At 46.7% G+C, this 20,768-nt stretch overlaps 1 protein-coding gene across 6 annotated transcripts; it reads left to right on the top strand.

Moving 5' to 3' along the window:
* Positions 1–9,842: 9,842 nt before the first annotated feature.
* LOC127301786 (uncharacterized) lies at positions 9,843–20,668 on the top strand. 6 transcript variants are annotated; one of them, XR_011745476.1, is made up of 5 exons: positions 9,843–10,332; positions 12,888–13,148; positions 13,304–13,345; positions 18,265–18,709; positions 19,828–20,653. XR_011745476.1 is itself a non-coding variant. In XM_071820280.1 (4 exons), the coding sequence occupies exon 1, from the start codon at positions 15,156–15,158 to the stop codon at positions 15,774–15,776; it is 621 nt and encodes a 206-aa protein (XP_071676381.1). In that variant the 5' UTR covers positions 14,564–15,155; the 3' UTR covers positions 15,777–17,584; positions 17,724–17,789; positions 18,265–18,709; positions 19,828–20,668. The 6 variants fall into 6 exon arrangements, 2 of the variants coding, with proteins under 2 accessions (XP_071676381.1, XP_071676382.1); XR_011745477.1 differs by having other exon boundaries at positions 12,888–13,134; positions 19,828–20,652; XR_011745478.1 differs by lacking the exon at positions 9,843–10,332 and adding an exon at positions 12,157–12,264.
* The last annotated feature ends 100 nt before the right edge of the window (positions 20,669–20,768 follow it).

Here is a 20,768-nt window from a genome sequence, read left to right on the forward strand (position 1 = left end):
AGAGGATATGCTTAGGGCTTGTGCCCTAGACTTCGGAGGATCATGGGAGGAGCATTTACCACTAGCAGAGTTTTCATACAACAACAGCTATCAAAGCAGCATCAAGATGGCACCATTCGAAGCTCTGTATGGAAGAAAGTGTAGATCACCCATATGTTGGTATGAAGCTGGAGCAAGCAAGGATTTTAATCCTGATTATGTCAAGGAAAAGCAACAAATTATTGACATTATAAGAGATAGGCTCAAGATAGCCCAGAGCCGACAGAAGAGTTATGCCGATCAAAAGAGAAGAACATGGGAGCCACAAGTTGGAGACATGGTATACCTCAAGGTGAGCCCGATGAAAGGACTTCAGAGATTTGGAGTAAAGGGAAAGTTAAGTCCTAGATACATCGGACCTTTCAAGATTCTGAGTCAAAACCGTGGGTTAGCCTTTGAATTGGAACTACCGGGAAGGTTATCTCAGGTTCACAACGTATTCCATGTGTCGCAACTCAGAAAGTGTTTAAAGACCCCAGATGAACCAGTATCACATGAAGAGCTCGAGTTACAACCAGATTTGACCTACATCGAGAAGCCAGCGAAGATTCTTGAGGAGAACTGGAAACAACTCAGGAATCGAGCCATAAAATACTGCAAGATACAATGGAAGCATCATCCCGAGAGGGAATCCACCTGGGAAAAAGAGGAAGACCTGAGGAAAACATACCCCGAACTCTTCAGGTATTACAACCACAACTTCGGGACGAAGTTTTCTTTAAGGGGGAAAGGCTATAATGTCCCAGGTTTAGAGGCGGTCGAGGGGTAGATTTTAGAAAAGGATGTGCATTGCATTGTAAATTCCGGGGAAATTTCGCGCTTTTAAAACAAAACTGCATCGAAGGGGGACAGGTTTCTCTCTCGACACCTTACAGGGTTGGGGTTTCGAGAGTGCGATGAACTTGTTCCTACTTATCTAAGTTAGGGTTTTGAGAAGAGAGAAGTGATATTGCATTGAAATCTTAAGTTGCATGATTGAATTCTAAATTAAGTTGTATGATTGAATTCAAACCAAATTTGAATTTGAATTTCAAATTCAAACATCAAATGAATATCACATAATTCAAACTTGAGATAATTCAATAAATAATTAAAAGTAATCAAGAATATAATTAATATAGCACTTAGACAAAGCTCATTAAGGAAAACTTGAGCTTTATTAATAATCACATATGATACATTGTCAATTACAATATCCAGAAATGCAATTTGAAATATTACAACATATTACATGAACTGGAATAAATAGAAATAAGCAAAATAAAGAAGATTACAATTCAAATGGAATTCCTAAACTACAACTTGATCTTCACTTGATCATCATCCTGATTCCCTGCACACAAACACAACAAAGAACTAGTTATGCCAAGTGGCAAAGCCACTTGGCAGGTTAGCAAACAATTGAATGAAGAGGATATGACCAGGGATCAGCCGAGCTGATCCATTCCAACCCAAGTCCCAAGCCACACACACACAGGCATCACACAAGGACTGCTGCATGTGTAACAACACACAAGTCTAGGGGGAGTAACCAAAACAGCCAGGCAGTGCTGTCGACCAGGAGAGCAAGTAGAGGACCAAATATAAGCTTTTCACCAGCAAACCCTAGCCATTCCATCGACAAGGAGTACCAGGGTAAGAACACAGCAAGAACAGCAAGAACAGGTGAACAGCTAGGGCTGCTCCACCTATTCCAGTCACCACCAGAAACTAACCAAGATTCACAAGCTTGCAAGGAGGAGCAGGGCAAGCAAACCAAAACCACCAGAAGCAATCCTCTACACCAACAACTCATACTAGGAGCTGGAGTGAGGTATACACATCATCATGAACAAACCAGATGGTTTTGTTCATAAATTGCACATGCATGATCACAAGCACAGAAAGGGTGGGGTAACCCTGTTTTGATCATCATTTGGTCAGAGACCAAGTGTAACCAGGTAGAAATGGCAAGGACCAGGGATCAATCAAGCCTATACCCATGGTTATGCCAACCAGAATAGTGGTAGCATCTTCCAAATGGAAACAGGAAAGAAAACCATCCCAGAGACTTATCCAAGTATAACCAGACCACACTAGCCCTTCTAAGACCATCAGAATATAGACATTTATATGTCTATTTTCATTTCAACATCAATTATACTGGAAGCCCATGAATGACTACCAGTAATATTGCACAGTAGCATACAGAAGAGGTAGGAGCAACCTTTACTAGCACACCAAGCATTGCTAGGGTCACAACAACTACCTAGCCACACAGAAAAGCCACAAGAGAAGCATATCATCACTCCAAGGAGTTCATGCATCACAGGAGGTGCCAACACATGTTGGTTTCCATCCAGATAGGGCATAGGATGCACCAGATCACTACTGCATCAGGTAGATCATGTCTGTTGTCAGAAATAGGAAGCCAAGCTTCACTGGCAAGCATAGATAAATAAAACAACACACACACAGATACATCCAGAGGTAGCAAATTCCTCAATCAACCACCAGTTTTGCTTTCACAAGCAACATCAACCACCAGTACTTGGTGAGGAGCTGGATCCACAAGCAACAACAGCATTTGAAATGAATCCATACAAATTATAAGCCAACAGGAAGCCCTGATGATCACAGGATCATCCAAAGCCAAAAATTAACCAACCATTGCTTCACAGATAATCAAATGGATGATTTATAATTGTATCCAGAAGCACATCAAATACATGATGTACCACTGGATCAAGCTAGACATGGATGGCACACACATATAATTAAGCCATAACAACAACCAGAGCCATTAAGCAAGCAATTGATTTAACTGTAGCATGACCAGTAGCAATTTAGCAAACCATGAGCATTACAAGATGCTCATGAGCAAGCATATATGAACACACTTGAGCATCTGGCGAGCTTAGTAACAAGAACAGAGCCACAGAGAGGGAATTAAACAAGAAAGGAAAGCATAGCAACCAATTAGATCAGGAATTCTTGCACAGAGATATGGCAGGGCTTCACACAGTAGCAGCACATGCATAGCGCAGCAGCTTAGCACAGCAGAAGCAGGCACCCATGGCGCTGCAGAAGAGCACAACAGATCTTGTGCAGGCAAGCACATCACAGCAGTAGAGCTAGCAGAGGAAGAAGAACAGGCACAGAAGAGGAGCAGAAGGGGAGGCGCACTTACTTGGAGTCGAGCAGAACAGCGACGCCATGGCGGCCACGGTGGCACGCGCCGGAGCACATCAGCGCCAGGCCAAGCCAGGCCATGGCGGTACCACGGCAGCTCGCGCACACGGTGGCGAAGCCACGGCGGCGCCACAGCGCCAGGAGCGGCGGGATCGCCAGATCCCGTAACCCTAGCCGCCGCAGAGGTAGACGAAGACGAGATGGAGCAGCACCGCTCCAGATCGACGTGGATGAGGAGAACCGCCGTCGTGAGGCGCATCGATTACGCACCACAGCGGGGGCCAACTCCGGCGAGGCTCGCCGGAATCGAGCGGCGACGGCATGGGCGACGAAAATCGCCAGAGGGGATTAGGGTTAGGGTTTCACACACGCGCGCGAGAGAGAGAGAGAGTGAGGTGGTCGGGCCGGACCAGGTGGGTCAGCCGACCTAACCCGTTGGGCCACCCTGACAGGTGGGGCCCAAGGGGCAATTTGGTCTTTTCATAAATCCATTAAAACCAGAAACTTTGAAATTAAGTAAAAATTGTTTAAAAGCTCTAAAAAAATAATTAAAAATATGAAAGCTGATAAGCATAAAATTCTCTATCTAAATAAAATATCAAAGAGAACTTTTGAAGACAATTAAGAATAAGTCTTAATTTGATGATTTCAATAATGATTCAAATCACACATATTATTTTCAATAATGAAAATAAGATCATAAGTTCTTTTAAACTTTAAAAACACCTTGACAACATTTCAAGGTTGTATTATGCCCTAAATTAAGTATCTCCAAATTGTTCTTAGTATTAACCTCTCACATGAAATAATAACGACATCGGAAGGGGGGAACAAACCCTAAAAACTGGAATCATGCATAATTGCTTCTTTAACCATTGCCCTTATCGGACAATGATGCTATTTTTCAGAGACAGAGGACAAGGGTCAGTCCACACCATCCAACTGCAAAACTTTGCAGTGTTCAGGCAAGTTCATCACTTGCTCATGTCATTTGAGTATTTCTATCAAATTACTTGCAAATTACTATGGTTATCACTATTGCATAAAAACCAAAACCACTACTTTCATAACTATGAATATGACTATGTGGTGGGCAATGGAACCATGGATTGTGTTGATATGGTGGAGGTTCCATTGCAAGGGTTTATATCCATCTAGGATTAAACAACAAATGTCGCCAGTGATTCTTGTGACGTAATACCCGTGTTAACCATAAGATCCGGAGTGGGACGGAGTAGTCAAAAGTGTTTCCACCTCTCGTTCATCAACGGATGCGCTTTACCGTAGACACTTGTATCTGTCAGGGCAAGCGGTTGGCTGGGGAAGCCTTAAGTCCCCACGGCATAGTCCGTAGACACTTGTCGCTCGAAGAACAAGCGGTTGGCTGGGGAAGCCTTAAGTCCCCACGGTATTGCGGTCTATGATGGGTTGCAGCTACCGGCGAAGGAGTTTGGTTAACGAGTCCCAAACTGTTGTCGTGGTCGGGGTCCACCCGTGAGTGGGAATAATGGGACCGGCGAGGACCCAGGGTCGGGGCATGCAACAAAGGGTGGGTGTTCGAGGTAGCGGAGGAACATGATTGGCTAGACCTTATACCGGGCCTCACACCATAGGAAGTGTGGACGGGAGAGCTGCCCGGTTGGCACCAAGGTTAAGATCTCTTATGGGTAAAGCAACACACCTCTGCAGAGTGTAAAGAACCGTGACCTGTCACTCCCTGTTCCGGGATATGGAACTGCGAACGCGGCCGGAAATGAGCTCCATGAAGTTCTAGTAAACCGGTGAAGGCTGACGGACATAGCTCTTTGAAATAAAAGCAATCTCTTGAAGAAATGTATATCAAAACCTGCATTGGTATTAGACTTTCTGGTCTAATATCGTAGCTAGTGCATTAAACACCTCTTATCTATAATGAACTTGTTGAGTACGCTCGTACTCATCCCACTCTTAAATCCCTTGCTTAGATTGTCTGAATTGTCTGGAGGAGGACTACGACAATACTGAAGGAGCCGAGATCATCGGCTATGAAGAACCAGACCTCTCTGGAGGTATTGAGGGCGTAGACTACCTCATAGTCTACGGAACCGGGGAGGCTTCCGGAGGAGATCAAGCCTAGAAACATTGAGTAGTAGTAGTAGCCGAGCAGCCCGAACTCTTAATATTTAGCTGCTCGGGAGAATAAATGTATAACTTAATGAGACTTTTATATTGTAAGCTAAGTTGGGTTCGCCTCGAACCCAGGAGTATCCCTCTTAGGACCCAAGAGGAGCTCCGAGACAATATGTGTATCATGTTTGTAATATTAAATGAATGAGTTATGGACCTGCTATGTTCTGTTGTACTACTCTGAGGGATGTAATATTTGCGGAATGGTACTTCGTGAATGTTATATCAACGACTGGCATACTACAACATGCAGTGGTATGCAGGGTCACCACAGTACTGCAGCGGTGTTGGTCAAATAGTGATACTTGGAGGTGGCCATGGTGACTCCTGTCGCTTCTCTTTGGTGTGTCTTGCTCCGACAACTTTTGTCTGGTGCTACGATTGTGCCTTTGGTGGTGGTGTTCTCGGCGTAACCCCCTGGGCGTCTGTGGTGGCTGCCCTAGGCGGAATTGCTCCCTGCTTCATTGTGTTCTTGGACATCCTGGCCCATGGCTTAATAGGATTGACATGATACTCATACCAACAAGTTGCAACTTCTTTTCCGGAAGCTCATCAGCAAAGAACTCTGAGATTAAGTGTGCTTGGCCCGGTAATTTGAGGATGGGTGACCGACCGGGAAGTAGTTCCCGGGCGCGCACGAGTGAGGACAAAGTACGCATGAAAGACATGTGCTGGTCTGTGGGGCTAGTCTAGAGATCCTAGAGAGCTGCCAGGGGTAACATGCCCGGCCGGGGTGGTCAGGTGTTACATTTGGTATCAGAGCCAACCTTCGCGGTTACACGAGCGTGTGTGGGTCAGGGGTTCAGGCATGTGGCGCATGGCTGGTGTGGCCCGTCGTGGCGCACGGCATGGCACATGTGCCGACACTGGACGCACAGACGTGTGCCAAGAGGGTACATTCCTGGCCTGGGGCTGATCGATGAGGGTGTCGATCTTCTAAGGGGTGATGAGTGTGACATCCTGGCCCATGGCTTAATAGGATTGACAGAATAGTCATACCAACAAGTTGCAACTTCTTTTCCGGAAGCTCATCAGCAAAGAACTTCGAGGTTAAGCGTGCTTGGCATGGAGTAATTTGAGGATGGGTGACCGACCGGGAAGTAGTTCTCGGGTGCGCACGAGTGAGAACAAAGTGCGCAGGAAAGACATGTGTTGGTCTGTAGGGCTAGCCTAGAGAGCTGCCAAGGGTAACATGCCCGGCCGGGGGTGGTCGGGGTGTTACAACTACTCTGCCTCCCGACGGTATGGCGTCCTCCAATCCAGGGTGGGGGACAAGGGGTCCTTTCGGCAGGCGAAGTCGATGAAGTTTTGAGCCTGTTGCTGGTTGGTGTAGACGACAACTCGTTCCCGACTACTTCTCTCTTGATCACGCTGCCTTCTGGTCCCTCTCTTAGCGTCGGATAGTGCTAGGTGGCTCAAGCTGTGTGTTTTGTGTATCCTTAGCTTGCTTGGGTTACTTGATGTAAGCTGTTTGTAATAAGCACGTTGTATCTGTCGTTGTGGCGTATCTGTTGTTGTTGTGTTATTAATTTAACGCATGGCTAAGGCCTTATCTATCTATACCTATACCTAATAATAAAGGGAGGATTGTTTCCTTGGTCCGCCACGCCACCACCAATCGGTTATTGTCGTCCTATCGTCATCATGTTGTGAAGACAAGGTCCCGCACACACCTCTTTAGTGTCACCGACTAACTCGCTCCATGTCGACTTCTAGGGCATCCATCCCATGGTGTACCACACGCTGACCTCGACAAACACTTAGTAGACTTCGTTGTTTCTTTTGTCGATGGGTCGTTCGTTGTGCGTTACTTGAATCTTCGCAGCCACGGTCAGACATCAAGGTTAGATGGCCAGAGTAGCGCTCATGCACGTTAGCACCTTCACGCGACTGCCATCGGTGGATTCATTGTTTTTTTTAGCTTAATAAGGATTCATAGGTGAAAACCTGTTCGATCGTTGCTTTGAAGCCTTCTTCAGTAGGGCTCCGAACTGACCGCTCACACCTGGGCCATGTCGCTGTGTTGTTGGGCCTAATTCCCGAAAGTCATACAAGTGCAAATTCGCTCTCACTGTCCCGTCTAAAGGCTGCATGTACGTTGGACCAGAATAATCCCACCTTTAAACCTACTATATCTGGATTATATAGGTTAGTTTTCTAGAATCTGCAAGCCGTCCCCGAGAAGAACTAGCCGCAGACTGGTCCAAGGTGTAATGGTGTCATGCGGGCCGAGACCGAGATCAATGCGCAGTAAACATGAGGCTCGCCGGCCGGGGACGGGAGCGTGGCCGATGAGACCAAACATCGGAGCTGCGACATCGAGGGGCATTGAGTGCTAAGCACCAAAGCGTGAACAAGGGGGACTTTCAGTCTTCATATCGATACGAAGGACAGAGTTGCCGCTGGCTCCTTGCAGAGGCAGGGGAGAGATTATCTTAGTCCATTTCCTTTCTGGTCGAAAGTTGTTTCTTTCTCTTCTTTTTTGAGATTTCAGAGAGCTGCTTTTATATGGCTGCCTAAGAATATATTTAACCGGAAAATATACATGCTCAGTCTCGATGACAAATTATACAAACCATATGAAAAAATTGACACTTTTATGATCTGTTAAACCATTTTAAAGATTTTTTCAGGTAAAACTTTCTTAAAGTTGCCTAACTAGAATACTTCATTTTTATTATAAAAGGGAGAAGATTTCTCTATTCGTTATAAGAGATGTATTTTGATACAACAACGGGCATGCTAGATATAAAATTCAACAGAAAAGAGTACCAAAACAAGGAGAAAGAAAGAAAAAAAAAAGTGAGTCATTAAGCAAGGAGAAGACACATATTTTCATAAACTAATTTTTTAAATTGAAAACAAATATCTAGGATAAAATAAAATAAATGATCTAAATTATAAAAGTTATATATAGATATAACATAATCTTTGTCTAAATTGATAGCAAGAGATCTAGAGTTGAATCAAATAAGCAATCTAAGAATAAATAAACCAAGAGAAAATATTATATTGTAGCGCCTTTGTAAACCTAATTAGTATCTGTTGCATTGTGCATGATAAAATAGCAGCGATAAAGTAAAGAAATAGTTGAAAAAAGTGTGTTTTATATTCGTAGCCATGCGTCTACAATTATATAGTGACATTCACGGTGACCTATCAAATAAATATTAAGTTAAAAACCGTAGCAACGCACGGGCACTTTTGCTAGTTATGTTTAAAAATAGTTTTCGCAATGCAGTCATATGGTATATATGATGCATATTTAGTGTATAATTGATCTCATTAATATATTTAGATCTAATTTTCTTACACTGTGGCCAGGTCCGTCCATGGGGCTAGGGATGTAAATGGTACGGATAATTTCCGCTCCAAATCCGCATCCGTATCCGTTTTTGAGGATATGGTATGCATTTTTAGAAATCCGTCGGATATGGATACGGATGCGGATAGTGATCAAGAGGATATCCGGCGGATACGGTAGAGGATATGGTATTGATACTATCCGACGGATAAGGATTATCCGCCATTTTTTGCGGATTATCCGAGATCCACAAAGAGGATAATCCGAGAAAATTAGCCCAACCCTAAATATTTAGACAATATAGTTAGTTCATCAGCCAAAATATGTATGCTATTAGGACGCAATTTGCTTTGTTGTACAAATACGTGTGTACATTTAACTATAGTCTATAATTACAAACGTATTTTACATAAAAAAACATACTTTTATTTTTTATGTGTATATTTTCTTAATAATCCGCTTCCGATCCGAGTCCGGTCCGAATCCGCTCCATATCCGTAATCCGATATAATCCGCATCCGAATCCGCATCCGACCATTATCCGCTCCGATCCGAATCCGTTACAGAAATATGGTAAAGGATATGGTAAGAGCAATATCCGATCCGATCCGATCCGTTTACATCCCTACATGGGGCAGTGCAGGCTGTGCGACCGAACTGGACCCCCGAAATTTTGGGGCCCCAAATCCCAGCCGAGGCCTGCACTCTATCAGTGTCCCAGACCATAATTTCCCTGATGGTCCAACCGCAGCCCACCTAAAAGTCCAGTTCTGAAACGGCAAACAATCCTCTCGAATCACGAGCCTTACCCGCGCTGTAGGTTTTGCGATCGATCTATTCTGAAAACCAAACAAGAAAATGAATCGCTCTAGCCCCCGTCTTCCAGAACGGTAGAACACGATGGAAAAAATATATCCAGATGCCATCAGCCAAGAGCCGGTCGCCCTGCGCCCCTGCCTGCGGCCTACCCGGATACTCCATTTGACGGATCGACAGGAGACTGCCCCGATTTGGTTTTACCAACACCGTTTCAGTCCGTTTCTTCTAACCTCCAAATCAATCTGCCCTGTGACGACAGAATAGGTGAGCAAGGTTTGATCCTATTATCTACTCCCTCTGTCCCGTAAAAAGCTGCGCGCTGGTGTTTTTGCGAAAACCCCCTCCCGCTTTTTCACCTGAGAAATTCTATCCACAACCACCGTTCCCCAATCCCCGTTCCGCCCCGTCGCCGATGCCGGCCGATTCCGTGGCGCTCCTGATGCTGCCCGACCAGCGGTCCGGAAACCCCTCTTCCTCCTCTGCCGATCCCATGGCAGGGAAGCTTTAGCTGGCAGCCCAACCACAAACCCTAGCCCATGCTCTAGCAAGGATCGATTTTTGGATCCAAAATCGATTCTTTTGGTCAGCTGCGAGGCGCCGTCTTCCTTCCGCTGCTTCCCGGCCGCCGCGACGGTTTTCCCACGCTGCGCCAGTGCAGGTCCACGCTGCGCCGCCGCCGCGACGGGCTGCCCACGATGGCTTCCCAGGCTGCGCCGCCGGCGTGCCGCTGCAGGGCCACGGGGCAGGCGTTCTTGGGCTGCCGCGTGCCTACCTTCCTCGCCGCTCGCCTCCGCTCCAGCCTTGCTGCGTCGGCATCCGCCTCCGCCCTAGAGGTATCACTACATTGCCCTGTCTTTTTCTCGTCCAAATCACTGTACGTTGGAAAATACTTCCTGCAACTTTGGAAAATACACGTAGGTGAGGACTCACTAATCTGCAAGTTGATTCCCATTCGTATGCTTGATGCGATGGTGTGTTACTGATTCTAAAGGGGAGTGTACACGCATTTGATTCTACTGTGCAGTTTTTACTTTTGAGAATTCCTTCACTGAATTTAGAAGCTGGAGTATATTGTTTGCCATATGATTCAGAACAGTTTGGGTACCTCAAGGCACATATCTTATGGTTTGCCTTGTGTCACCTTGTTATTACTGATTAAGCTTGCGCTAGCTGACAGTCTGTTCTGATTCATTCCCATTTGTTGTCCTGATAGAAACTGAAACTGTAGATGTTATAAAGAGAATAGTGGGGACAGAGAGGTTTAAGGATATTTAGCTGTAGCAAGCAACTTGTTGCAAGTTCAGCATTGAAAATCTTGATGGTAACTAGGAATCTAGGATAGCCACATCTGCATAGGAAACGTAATTTTGGAGTTGAGTTTGCTCCCATTTAAGTGAGCAGTGTTCTTGAATAACAAGTGACTACTTCATGCTAGCTTCGAGTACATCGACCAGTTAGTGCCAGAACCAACACTCAAGTTCTGTGAAACACCATAAGGTAAATAAGGAAATTAATTTGCTTGAACTGGTACTGCACGTTATAACATACTCTTCTATTCTAATGCAAGAAATCGGCAGGATATTTACTGGGGTTAATTCAAGAAGCCTGACAAGAATTAGCTTTGTAACGAACAGAGTTAGGACATTAACCCACTAGCAACTATGTGCATGTTTATGTGCACCTGGGCACCTGTTGACTTGTGTCACTGCATTTATCCATCCTATTTCTCTGAACACCTGTGCCTTGTGTGTCAAATTCATCAGTCTAATTTTTCAAATGAACTTTGTAACGCAATACTAACATGGAGTATATTTTCTCAACATCATTATACTCAACCTGCAAGTATAATTGACAGTATCTAACAGTAGCTCCTCATGACAGTACGTGAAGCAACATAGCCAAAGTTTCTCCTTATAACTAGACATAATTACAACATAAAAACAATACTCATTTCTCTACAGTAGCATTACTCTTCCTTTCTCTACAATATTCATATGAACACAATAACACTCCTATTCCACTCATACTCTTTCTAATTTGCCTCTCCTTTTTCTATAAGCTCTTTAGTTTTTACAAGTAGCTCGGATGTAATTGATAGAGCGATTGGTAGCCTTCCTTCTCTCTCCTTCAGGTCCTTATGCAAGTGCGGGGGCTCGTATTTTATTCCCCCTCCTGCTTTCATGACCTCTCTCATACATGCCTGGAGTGTCAAGAAGCTTCGATACAACATGTTGACCTTGTAGTTCTCGTACTCTTGTTGCACATCCTCTATCAGTTCCCGGATACTTGTAGGTGCTCTAGTATCAGTGAGGGACTGCAAAGATGGAAATAAACATAAGTCGAGCACATTCATGTCTGGACTATTAGGAGGTTGCTGCAACAACCTAGTGTCCAGATCTGTCTGTGCTACGGCCTGTCGGAAAACCTCATCATGAGGTAGGATGTGAGGTTTCGCGTTGTCTTGCTGTATGTAAATTGTTCTTCCTACATCCTCGTATAGCAGGTATCACCAGGTTGCACATATAGTTCCTCATAACCTCTCGAGTGACTTTCAATGGTTGCACTATCATTTTCCCTTTTGGTCTGTTTTTGCTCTTTTTAACCGCTGGGGTTTCCGTCACAAAAACCCACGTGCCGATTTTGCCATCAAAAGTGACAACTCCCCCTTCATATCTTGGCTTGGCTACTGCAGTGAGAAACATCACTTTACCGATACAGTTCTTGTTCTGGACGGCACGCAAGGGTGGAGGCTCTCCGGGGAGCAGGTAGTAGCTGTTTTTCTTTTTTGTCATGTGGAACCAATTTTCGTCTATGTGAACTATGTCATCCATTTCTTTGAATGACGGCATAGAAGTTGTGAACTCGTTGTCATTCTCATCCAGCATACTGACGCAAAATTTCAATCTCTGAATAATGTTTGCTGCCGTTAGCAACGGCTTTAAAGTGTTAGTGACACGCTTCACCTGACCCCACTGGAACCTTCTGTGTAATGTGGAGGGACAAACACCAAGGGCCCTGGATAGTGATCGAATTGTTTTTCTCTTGTTAAGAGGGACCGTCAAAATCCTCTCGAGGTCAAGGTCCTTTCTCTTACGACCAACATTGCCCTGCTTTCTGCTCGACACATCAACTTCTAGACCTTCCTTAATCTGGTCATTTGCTTGTTTCCATATCGTTTCGACAGTTCGTAGGCTTGTCTTCAATAGGCATGCAACAAGCTGCTTGTCTGTCTTGTCAACTTTTCCATCTCTGTGTTTGATTACTTCTAAAGCAAAGTAAAGCCCCCATCTTTGCTCATTTGTTAGGTTTGCGTGTCTGTTGTTCCTAGTTGCTCCTTCCATATTGGTTTCTTCATCTTGATCTACCAACATCTCCTCTTCTACTGCAGGTATGTAGACATCATCTTCGTCAAGTGGAGTGTAGTTGAGGTCAAGTGGGACGTTGTTGAGGTCTGGGAGCACCATAGTGAACTTGCTGATCAGACCGGCGAGGAGCAGCTGAAAGGTAGACCGGCGAGGAGTAGCTGAAAGGTAGACCGGCGAGGAGCAACTGAAAGGCAGACCGGTGATGAGCATCTGAGAAGCGATGAGTTCAGGCAGATACGGCCTTCTTGATGTGTTATTATCTGCAAACAGGCAAGTTTAAATTGGTGAGGAGGCAGCTGAGAAGTTACAACTATGCTTATCATTTTCTTATGTTCTTGTTATGGATATGCAAATGCACCATGCATTATCAGCAACTCTACATAATTGAGACATGTGAAATGTTACAGTTGCTTTTAGCTTAAATTGAATTGTTGTCCAGGTTGCCAGGGAAGGTGGCCATGTGGACCAGCACACAAGACAGGTAATGCAATCTTATGTCCCGTTTCAGTATGTCAGGTAATGCAATCTTGCCATTACTGAGTGACTACATAAGGAAACTATGATTACCCAAATTTCATGATATCACCGGGATTGCTTGCCACCATCTATATTTCTGTGAAACACCATGAGGAAAATAGGAAACTAATCACCCAAATTTGCATGATATCACTGGGATTTCTTGCCATATATTTCTGTGAAACAACATGAGGTAAATAAGGAAACTATAATCACCCCAAATGTATCAGGACAACAAATGAGAATGAATCAGAACAGACTGTCAGCTAGCGCAAGCTTAATCAGTGATAACAAGGTGACACAAGGCAAACCATAAGATATGTGGCTTGAGGTACCCAAACTGTTCTGAATCATATGGCAAACAATATACTCCAGCTTCTAAATTCAGTGAAGGAATTCTCAAAAGTAAAAACTGCACAATAGAATCAAATGCGTGTACACTCCCCTTTAGAATCAGTAACACACCATCGGATCAAGCATACGAATGGGAATCAACTTGCAGATTAGTGAGTCCTCACCTACGTGTATTTTCCAAAGTTGCAGGAAGTATTTTCCAACGTACAGTGATTTGGACGAGAAAAAGACAGGGCAATGTAGTGATACCTCTGGGGCGGAGGCGGATGCCGACGCAACGAGGCTGGAGCGGAGGCGAGCGGCGACGAAGGTAGGCACGCGGCAGCCCAAGAACGCCTGCCCCGTGGCCCTGCAGCGGCACGCCGGCGGCGCAGCCTGGGAAGCCATCGTGGGCAGCCCGTCGCGGCGGCAGCGCAGCGTGGACCTGCACTGGCGCAGCGTGGGAAAACCGTCGCGGCGGCCGGGAAGCAGCGGAAGGAAGACGGCGCCTCGCAGCTGACCAAAAGAATCGATTTTGGATCCAAAAACCGATCCTTGCTAGAGCATGGGCTAGGGTTTGTGGTTGGGCTGCCAGCTAAAGCTTCCCTGCCATGGGATCGGCAGAGGAGGAAGAGGGGTTTTCGGACCGCTAGTCGGGCAGCATCAGGAGCGCCACGGAATCGGCTGGCACCGGCGATGGGGCGGAACGGGGATTGGGGAACGGTGGTTGTGGATAGAATTTCTCAGGTGAAAAAGCGGGAGGGGGTTTTTGCAAAAACACCAGCGCGCAGCTTTTTACGGGACGGAGGGAGTATATTAAATGGCTAGAGGTGGTGAGATGGTTGGTACGTCCACCTGTGTGTCTTCCTTCCCGCGAATACATGAATGGCCAGGCCCATCATATCGCTTCGCACCCACGATTACCCCGCCCACAACTGTCAGACACGTTCTCTGTTCAGTTCACCGCCCCAAGCCCGATCTCCCTCTCGAGCACCCGTCCCTATGGCCGCCGACACACCACCTCCCCTTGCGCTGTGGTAAGGGCATCTCCAGCGGCGCGACGCAAACGGTCGCTGAGCGACCGTTTTCGTCCGCCGTGACCGGAAATGCGTCTGGGGCCTGTTCCAGCGGGGCGACGCAAAGTGACCGGGCCGTCCGCGGAGACGTAAACCTGGCCCAAATATGTGCCAGGTTTGCGTCGCGGCGGACGCTCGGCGGTCGCTCCGAGTGTCCGCCGAAAAAGACGTAGGACCCGCGCGTCAGTGGCTGGAGGGCGATATTATTCCCGCCACTGGCCATTCCCCCGCGCTAAATTGGAAACTAGACCGGCGCGAGCAGCCCAGAAGCGATGGACGTCCTCACCGCCGCAGCTACCGCCATGGATGCGGAGCAAACCCTCGCACCCGCCGCCGCCCCACACTCCCCCGTAGGCCATAGCCACAATGGACACTGCAGCTCCGGCGGAAGCAAAGCGGGCCGCCGATGGTGGCGGCCGGGAGGCAAAGCCGAAGGCGGCAAAGAAGGTGCTCTCCGCGGAGGAGAAAGTCCTGGAGGCCGCGAAGCGTCGCGGGCGGCGCAAGAACCAGAAGATCAAGACTGCCGCGGCCGCCAACCAGCAGACCTGGCAGATGCAGATCAAAGCCGGCGTCGCGCAAGTAGCCCTCCATCCGACCTTAGCGGAGGGCTACATGATCGTCAAGAGAGAGGGGATCGCCGGCGTCGCTCCTCCGGCCTCTTCGGTCAGCTCGGTAAGTTCCCAGCTGCGCCCTGGAACTCCCGCTCCCTTGCAGGGCCACGCGGCGTCGCGGTTCGCCTCCGGCCTGCCGCCGGTGAAGTTGACCGGGGCGGCGGTTCCCGACCTCAACCGGACGCCTAGAAGCGGTGACTCCTGCCCGGGCGCGACACAGAAGACGCGCCAGGTGCCGGAGGAGAGCATGCCGCAGCCCCGCATCCTGTTCGACGAAATGGCGCCGCCTGCCCCGACGATGGACGACCCGGTACGTGAGCTCTGTCAATGTGTGCGAGTGCCCTGTATCATGCGTCTGATGTCCGGTCGTTCGTAGGACTATTGGAAGGACCGCCATGATTCAGACATCCAGGAAATTATCCACGACGGCGGCTTCGTTCGCAATGATCGGGCCTGGACAGGCGCGCATGATGCGGGGGACATCGAGACCGCACGGCTGTTCGGCACCCAACAAACGCAAGATGCGGAGGACATCGAGACCGCACGGCTGTTCGGCACCCAGCAGACGCAGCCAACACCCGTGTGCGTGGACGACTTCGATGACGCGCCAACACAGCCTATCCCCACGGACATTGCCACCAAAAAGAAGGAGGAGAGCCGCAGGACACAAGGCTTCGTCGACGACGAGGACAAGTGTTTGTGTGAAGCGTGGCTGGCAACGACCCAAGATTGTATCAATGGCGCCCAGCAAAAGGGCAAGGTCTATTGGGCCAAGGTCTTGCAGCAGTACAACGAGACCAGGATGCACCCGCCCTACCATATCACAGGCCCTCGGACGGAAGAGTCCCTCCGGAAAAGATGGAACTACATCAAACAAGAGACTGCCAAGTTCTGCTCGGCGGTCGAACATGCTATTAACAACCCCGTAAGAGGCACTGGTGTCATGACAGTGGTAAACACGATACGACCATCATCATTCTACACAATTTGCGTCATTGCATCAATTTGCGTCATTGTACATCATTGGCGGCTATGATTGCAGGTATCCCGCGCCTTGCAGAAGTTCAGGGCGACGCACAAGAAGGGCTTCCATATGGTCCATTGTTGGGAGCTGCTCAAAGACAACAACAAGTGGATGATAAGCTTTGCGGCCTACAACGAAGCTGTGAGGAATGGGACAGTGGTCAACCTCGACGAAGAAGACGACGATCAAGGTCGTCCAGTCCTTCCACCTCGTCCACGAGGCCACAAGGCTACCAAGGCCGATCTCGTCCGGGAGGCGCAGGCCATTGCTTTCACGCAGAGCATGGAGAAGATAATGGCCGACAACCATGCCGCCATGGCTGCTAGGGACGAGAAGAGGCGTCTGGAAAAAGAGGCCGCAGCTGCCATCTACCAGAACCTCGCCAAGGAGGTCCTCGATGTCCAAAGGCTGGACATCGAGGCCAAAAAGGCAGACGCCGAGGCCAAATTGCGTGCAGAAGACACAAGGATCATGCTTGCCGACTTGAGCGGCGTCGACGACGACACCAGGGCATGGTTCATGAAGAGCCGCGCCGAAATCCGCGCGCGAGACGCCTGATCGCCGGCGCCGGCGCCATGCGCCCAGCACCTTGGCCTCCTTTTGAACTTTTTTTTATTGCTGTTCAGGCCTTGTTGTGCCCCTTTTGCTCCACTTTGCGCCGTACGAGCTGCAAAGTGTGATGAACTTGTTTCAGCCTTCAATTTGCGGCTGTAATTTCGTGCAAAGTCGACGCTATTTCATCGTTTTTTGAATTCTGGCTGCGCCCAAAATGCGTCGCCCCGCTGGAGCCAACCCCATACGCAAACGGACACACGATCATTTCCCCGTCCGCCAGGCGACGCAAACGGACGCCCGCGGACAATTTGGACGTCCGAAATGCGTCGCGCCTCCGGAGATGCCCTAAGCCCGCCTCCGACCGGCTGCAAATCCCAGCGCTCCGCCATGCCTTCCACGCGCATGCCCCCTGCTCCACATCCGTCTGACTTCCTCTCCAGAGACGGCCCTCTGTTGCTTACCCACCCCGTGCTCCCTATTCACAATCAAAGACTAGCTCGCTGTGCTCTGCCCCATGTCCGGCGCAAAGCGGCATCGACCTCGCCTTGTACATGACGGGCGGGCCTCCCTCTGTATCCTCACAGGGACGCTGCTCATCCAAACATGTACCTCCTCTGTCTAGCTCTCGTGCTGCTTCTCTCTGTTACGAGCCTCTCTCCCTCTCATCTATCTATTATATTTCTCTTACTGGTGACGTATTTGATGAAATGACTCTGAGAAAACTGCAATTTTTTGGGTTTGCAGTAGAGAGTCTGGCTTCTGCTGGGTTGCAAATCCTGCCGACCTTGGGGAATCGCTGACAAAAACAAGGTTCTGTTTTATTTCTGCGTTGGTCCATGTTCATATATTTTAGGATGGATCAACTTCTGGATTGTGCGTAGGTTATTCACTTGGCATGAAATTTATCACTGAAATTCTACTAGACTGCAGCGTGTAGTCCATTTGATACTGGTAGTATAATTATTAGTTGAAACTGTACTCTGGTGTAAATGGGAAATGCTAATAAAAAACCATGTGGCTGGGAAATTCTAAATTATTGGTGTTGCCTACAGTCTGCTACTCTGCTAATACTAGACCAAGTAACCGCTACCAAATTTTTATATCCATGACCTGAAGACAATAAGTATGATCATTCCCCACGTTGATTCCTCAAAAATAAGTATGATCATTCATTGCAATATTCATTTTTTTATTCAGTGGATTTTGTATCATTTTTTGTTTTGCAAATTATGAATGAACATACATATTGTTGGAAATAACTCTAAACTTGAATTTCTTATGTTAGCCGTGATGATGCGCTCTCATCAAATTAACGTTGCTCTGCCTCTGCGGACAAGATGATATTGAAGCAGTAGTGCATCACCGATTATGCGCTTGAGGAAAGTCTGGTTTGAGACATGATAAATTCAGAGAAACTAGGCATCAGTTTCGGGAGTGATCCACTACCATGGAGGAAAGGTGATGTATTAGGCATGTGTTCTATATTCTATATCTGGCCTTCGAGTCCATTGGCACCAACGCTGCCGAGCGGTGGACACCCGCGTTTCACTTCTGCATCGACGCTACGCTCTGCTCCACGCTTCACTTGCCGCAGGGGAGCTCCGCGAGGTCCAGAATGAATATTGCTCCTATGATGCAACAGCGAGAGGCATGGACGTCCGTCCAAATGGACTCCTTCCTTAACATGGTGCGCAAGTGCAAAGAGACGGAGAACTCCAATTGTCCATAAGGTATTAAACATGCTTCCCTTTTCTCTATTTAGATAGTAAATCTGTTTCGGTGATATTCACATACATAGGTTATCAGATCAGCTTTTTATCGTAAAAAACATACTGAACTGAATAGCCTTCTCATTACATGGATTGTCCTTCCTCTGCAATGGGGCGTGGAAGGTGGTGTGCCGTTGTGGCAGGTTCAGATGATCTCATAGGTGTGGTATTTTTGAGATTGTAAGAGCACTTTGTTTCTCCCTTTGCATGTACGACATCAGTTTAGTGGGACTGAGTTTTCTTTCTTGATCGATCGACAACCACGGTTCAGGTCGATCGATTCCCAAGCTACACTCTGAATCATATGAAGGATTGATACATATCGACTTGATTGTACATTTTTTGTTAGATTTTAAGGAGTGTTTGTGAACTTCATCCCCAGTTGGATCTCACTGTGGGAACTTTGAATGTTACAATGGAGGTACAAAAAGTTCTCTCATATGAACAATTCTTGACTCTGCATAAACACTGCTCTGACTCCAACGTGAACAACTCTTTACTCTGCATATTCTTGCATAATATCAAACAATGTTTTCCCTGATATATTGTTGTTTATATGCTACTGCTTCCTTCCCTGATTTCTACATTCAGATGTTTTTTGGTACACAGTTACCAAAATGATTACTGCTTTAGCTAAGTTATTCCATTCTTTGCTACAATATTGGCTTTCTAAAAGCTTACTGTTTCTTCTATTATTTTGTTTGACATAAACTGGAACAGTATCTTTCTTTTCTTTTTCGAACTGTCAAATGGAATCATGAGCTGTTACACTGAACACCTGTCCAAAAATAATGGTTAGTCCTATAAGAAATATGTAAATCATGCTTAGCTCTGATTAGTTTTTCAGTACAACTCAAGTGTCCGAGCTACTTGAAATTAATGTAACTAAAGCTAGCAAATCAATCATAGCAGCAAACGGTGGAGTGCAGCTTTGATACGAATTCTTTAGTCATGTAATTTGCTGGGTATAAATAGTAACTATTCAAATCTTTGAGGTCCCAAATGATGGTCCAATACAGATGAGCAACAATACTAAGGAGGATTAATCTGAATGTATTCTGGCTCCAATACTGATGCAGGGTCTTGAGGGCAGCAGAAAGAAACTTGAGCGCGCAGAAGAGAGATACTTGAGCGCGCAGAAGAGGAAGATGAGTCACACGCCGATGCTACATCGACGAGTAAGGTGGCAGTGGCTACATCTACAAGTCAACAACCATCGCCACCAAATGCCTTCTGTGACACTGCACCAACTCGCCTATGCATAGACCAGACCCACTTTGACTCTTCGCCCATTTTATTTTCACCATCTTCTCTATCGCTGGTATTTTCCCCTGCCAGATGTATTTGCACGCTTAAGCAGACCGGGTTTTTTGTTGAAGGTTCCCTTGTTGATTAAATGGACCTGGAAAATATGGCTCTTATTATTCTTTGAACTATCGCTTCTGTTATCCAAGCAACTCCATGGTTGTTGGTGTTGCTCTCTTTTCTAGCCAGGTTCACCCTTAAGAAGACTCCACGGTGGACATACACTTTGAAGCATATTACAGAATCGGAGCTAATATAATCACGCACCACTATCATGACTAAAATCTCTCCTTGATTACAAATGTTTATCTTCAGTACTAACCTTTTTTGTGACGTTTTCAGGGACTATGAAAAGATCCTCATGACCTCACACTCAACAACTATTGAGAACAAGTTGAAGGCATAATAAGTATTGTAGAAAGCTAGGAGGAGTCACCCCGCTCCCATCTGCAACCAGAATCTGCCAATAAATGTGTATTTCTAGGATTTTTTTGCGTTTGGAAGTTGTCTGTTATTTTTTGCTTTCAGAGTGTGTAAACGGTTTGAAAACTTGCAATAGTTGCTACGATTTTTTGGTCACATGTCAGGAATGTTATTTCACTTTTGGTAATTATTGTTATGATTCGTTAGTATTTCTTGTTGCTTGTGAGATAAAATACACCTTTGTCTTGGTGTATTACAAGTTTCTTCTGAATTTTACTCACGACAATTCTAA

The sequence above is a fragment of the Lolium perenne genome, chromosome 5 (assembly GCF_019359855.2).
Source record: "Lolium perenne isolate Kyuss_39 chromosome 5, Kyuss_2.0, whole genome shotgun sequence".
Taxonomy (NCBI): Eukaryota; Viridiplantae; Streptophyta; class Magnoliopsida; order Poales; family Poaceae; genus Lolium; species Lolium perenne.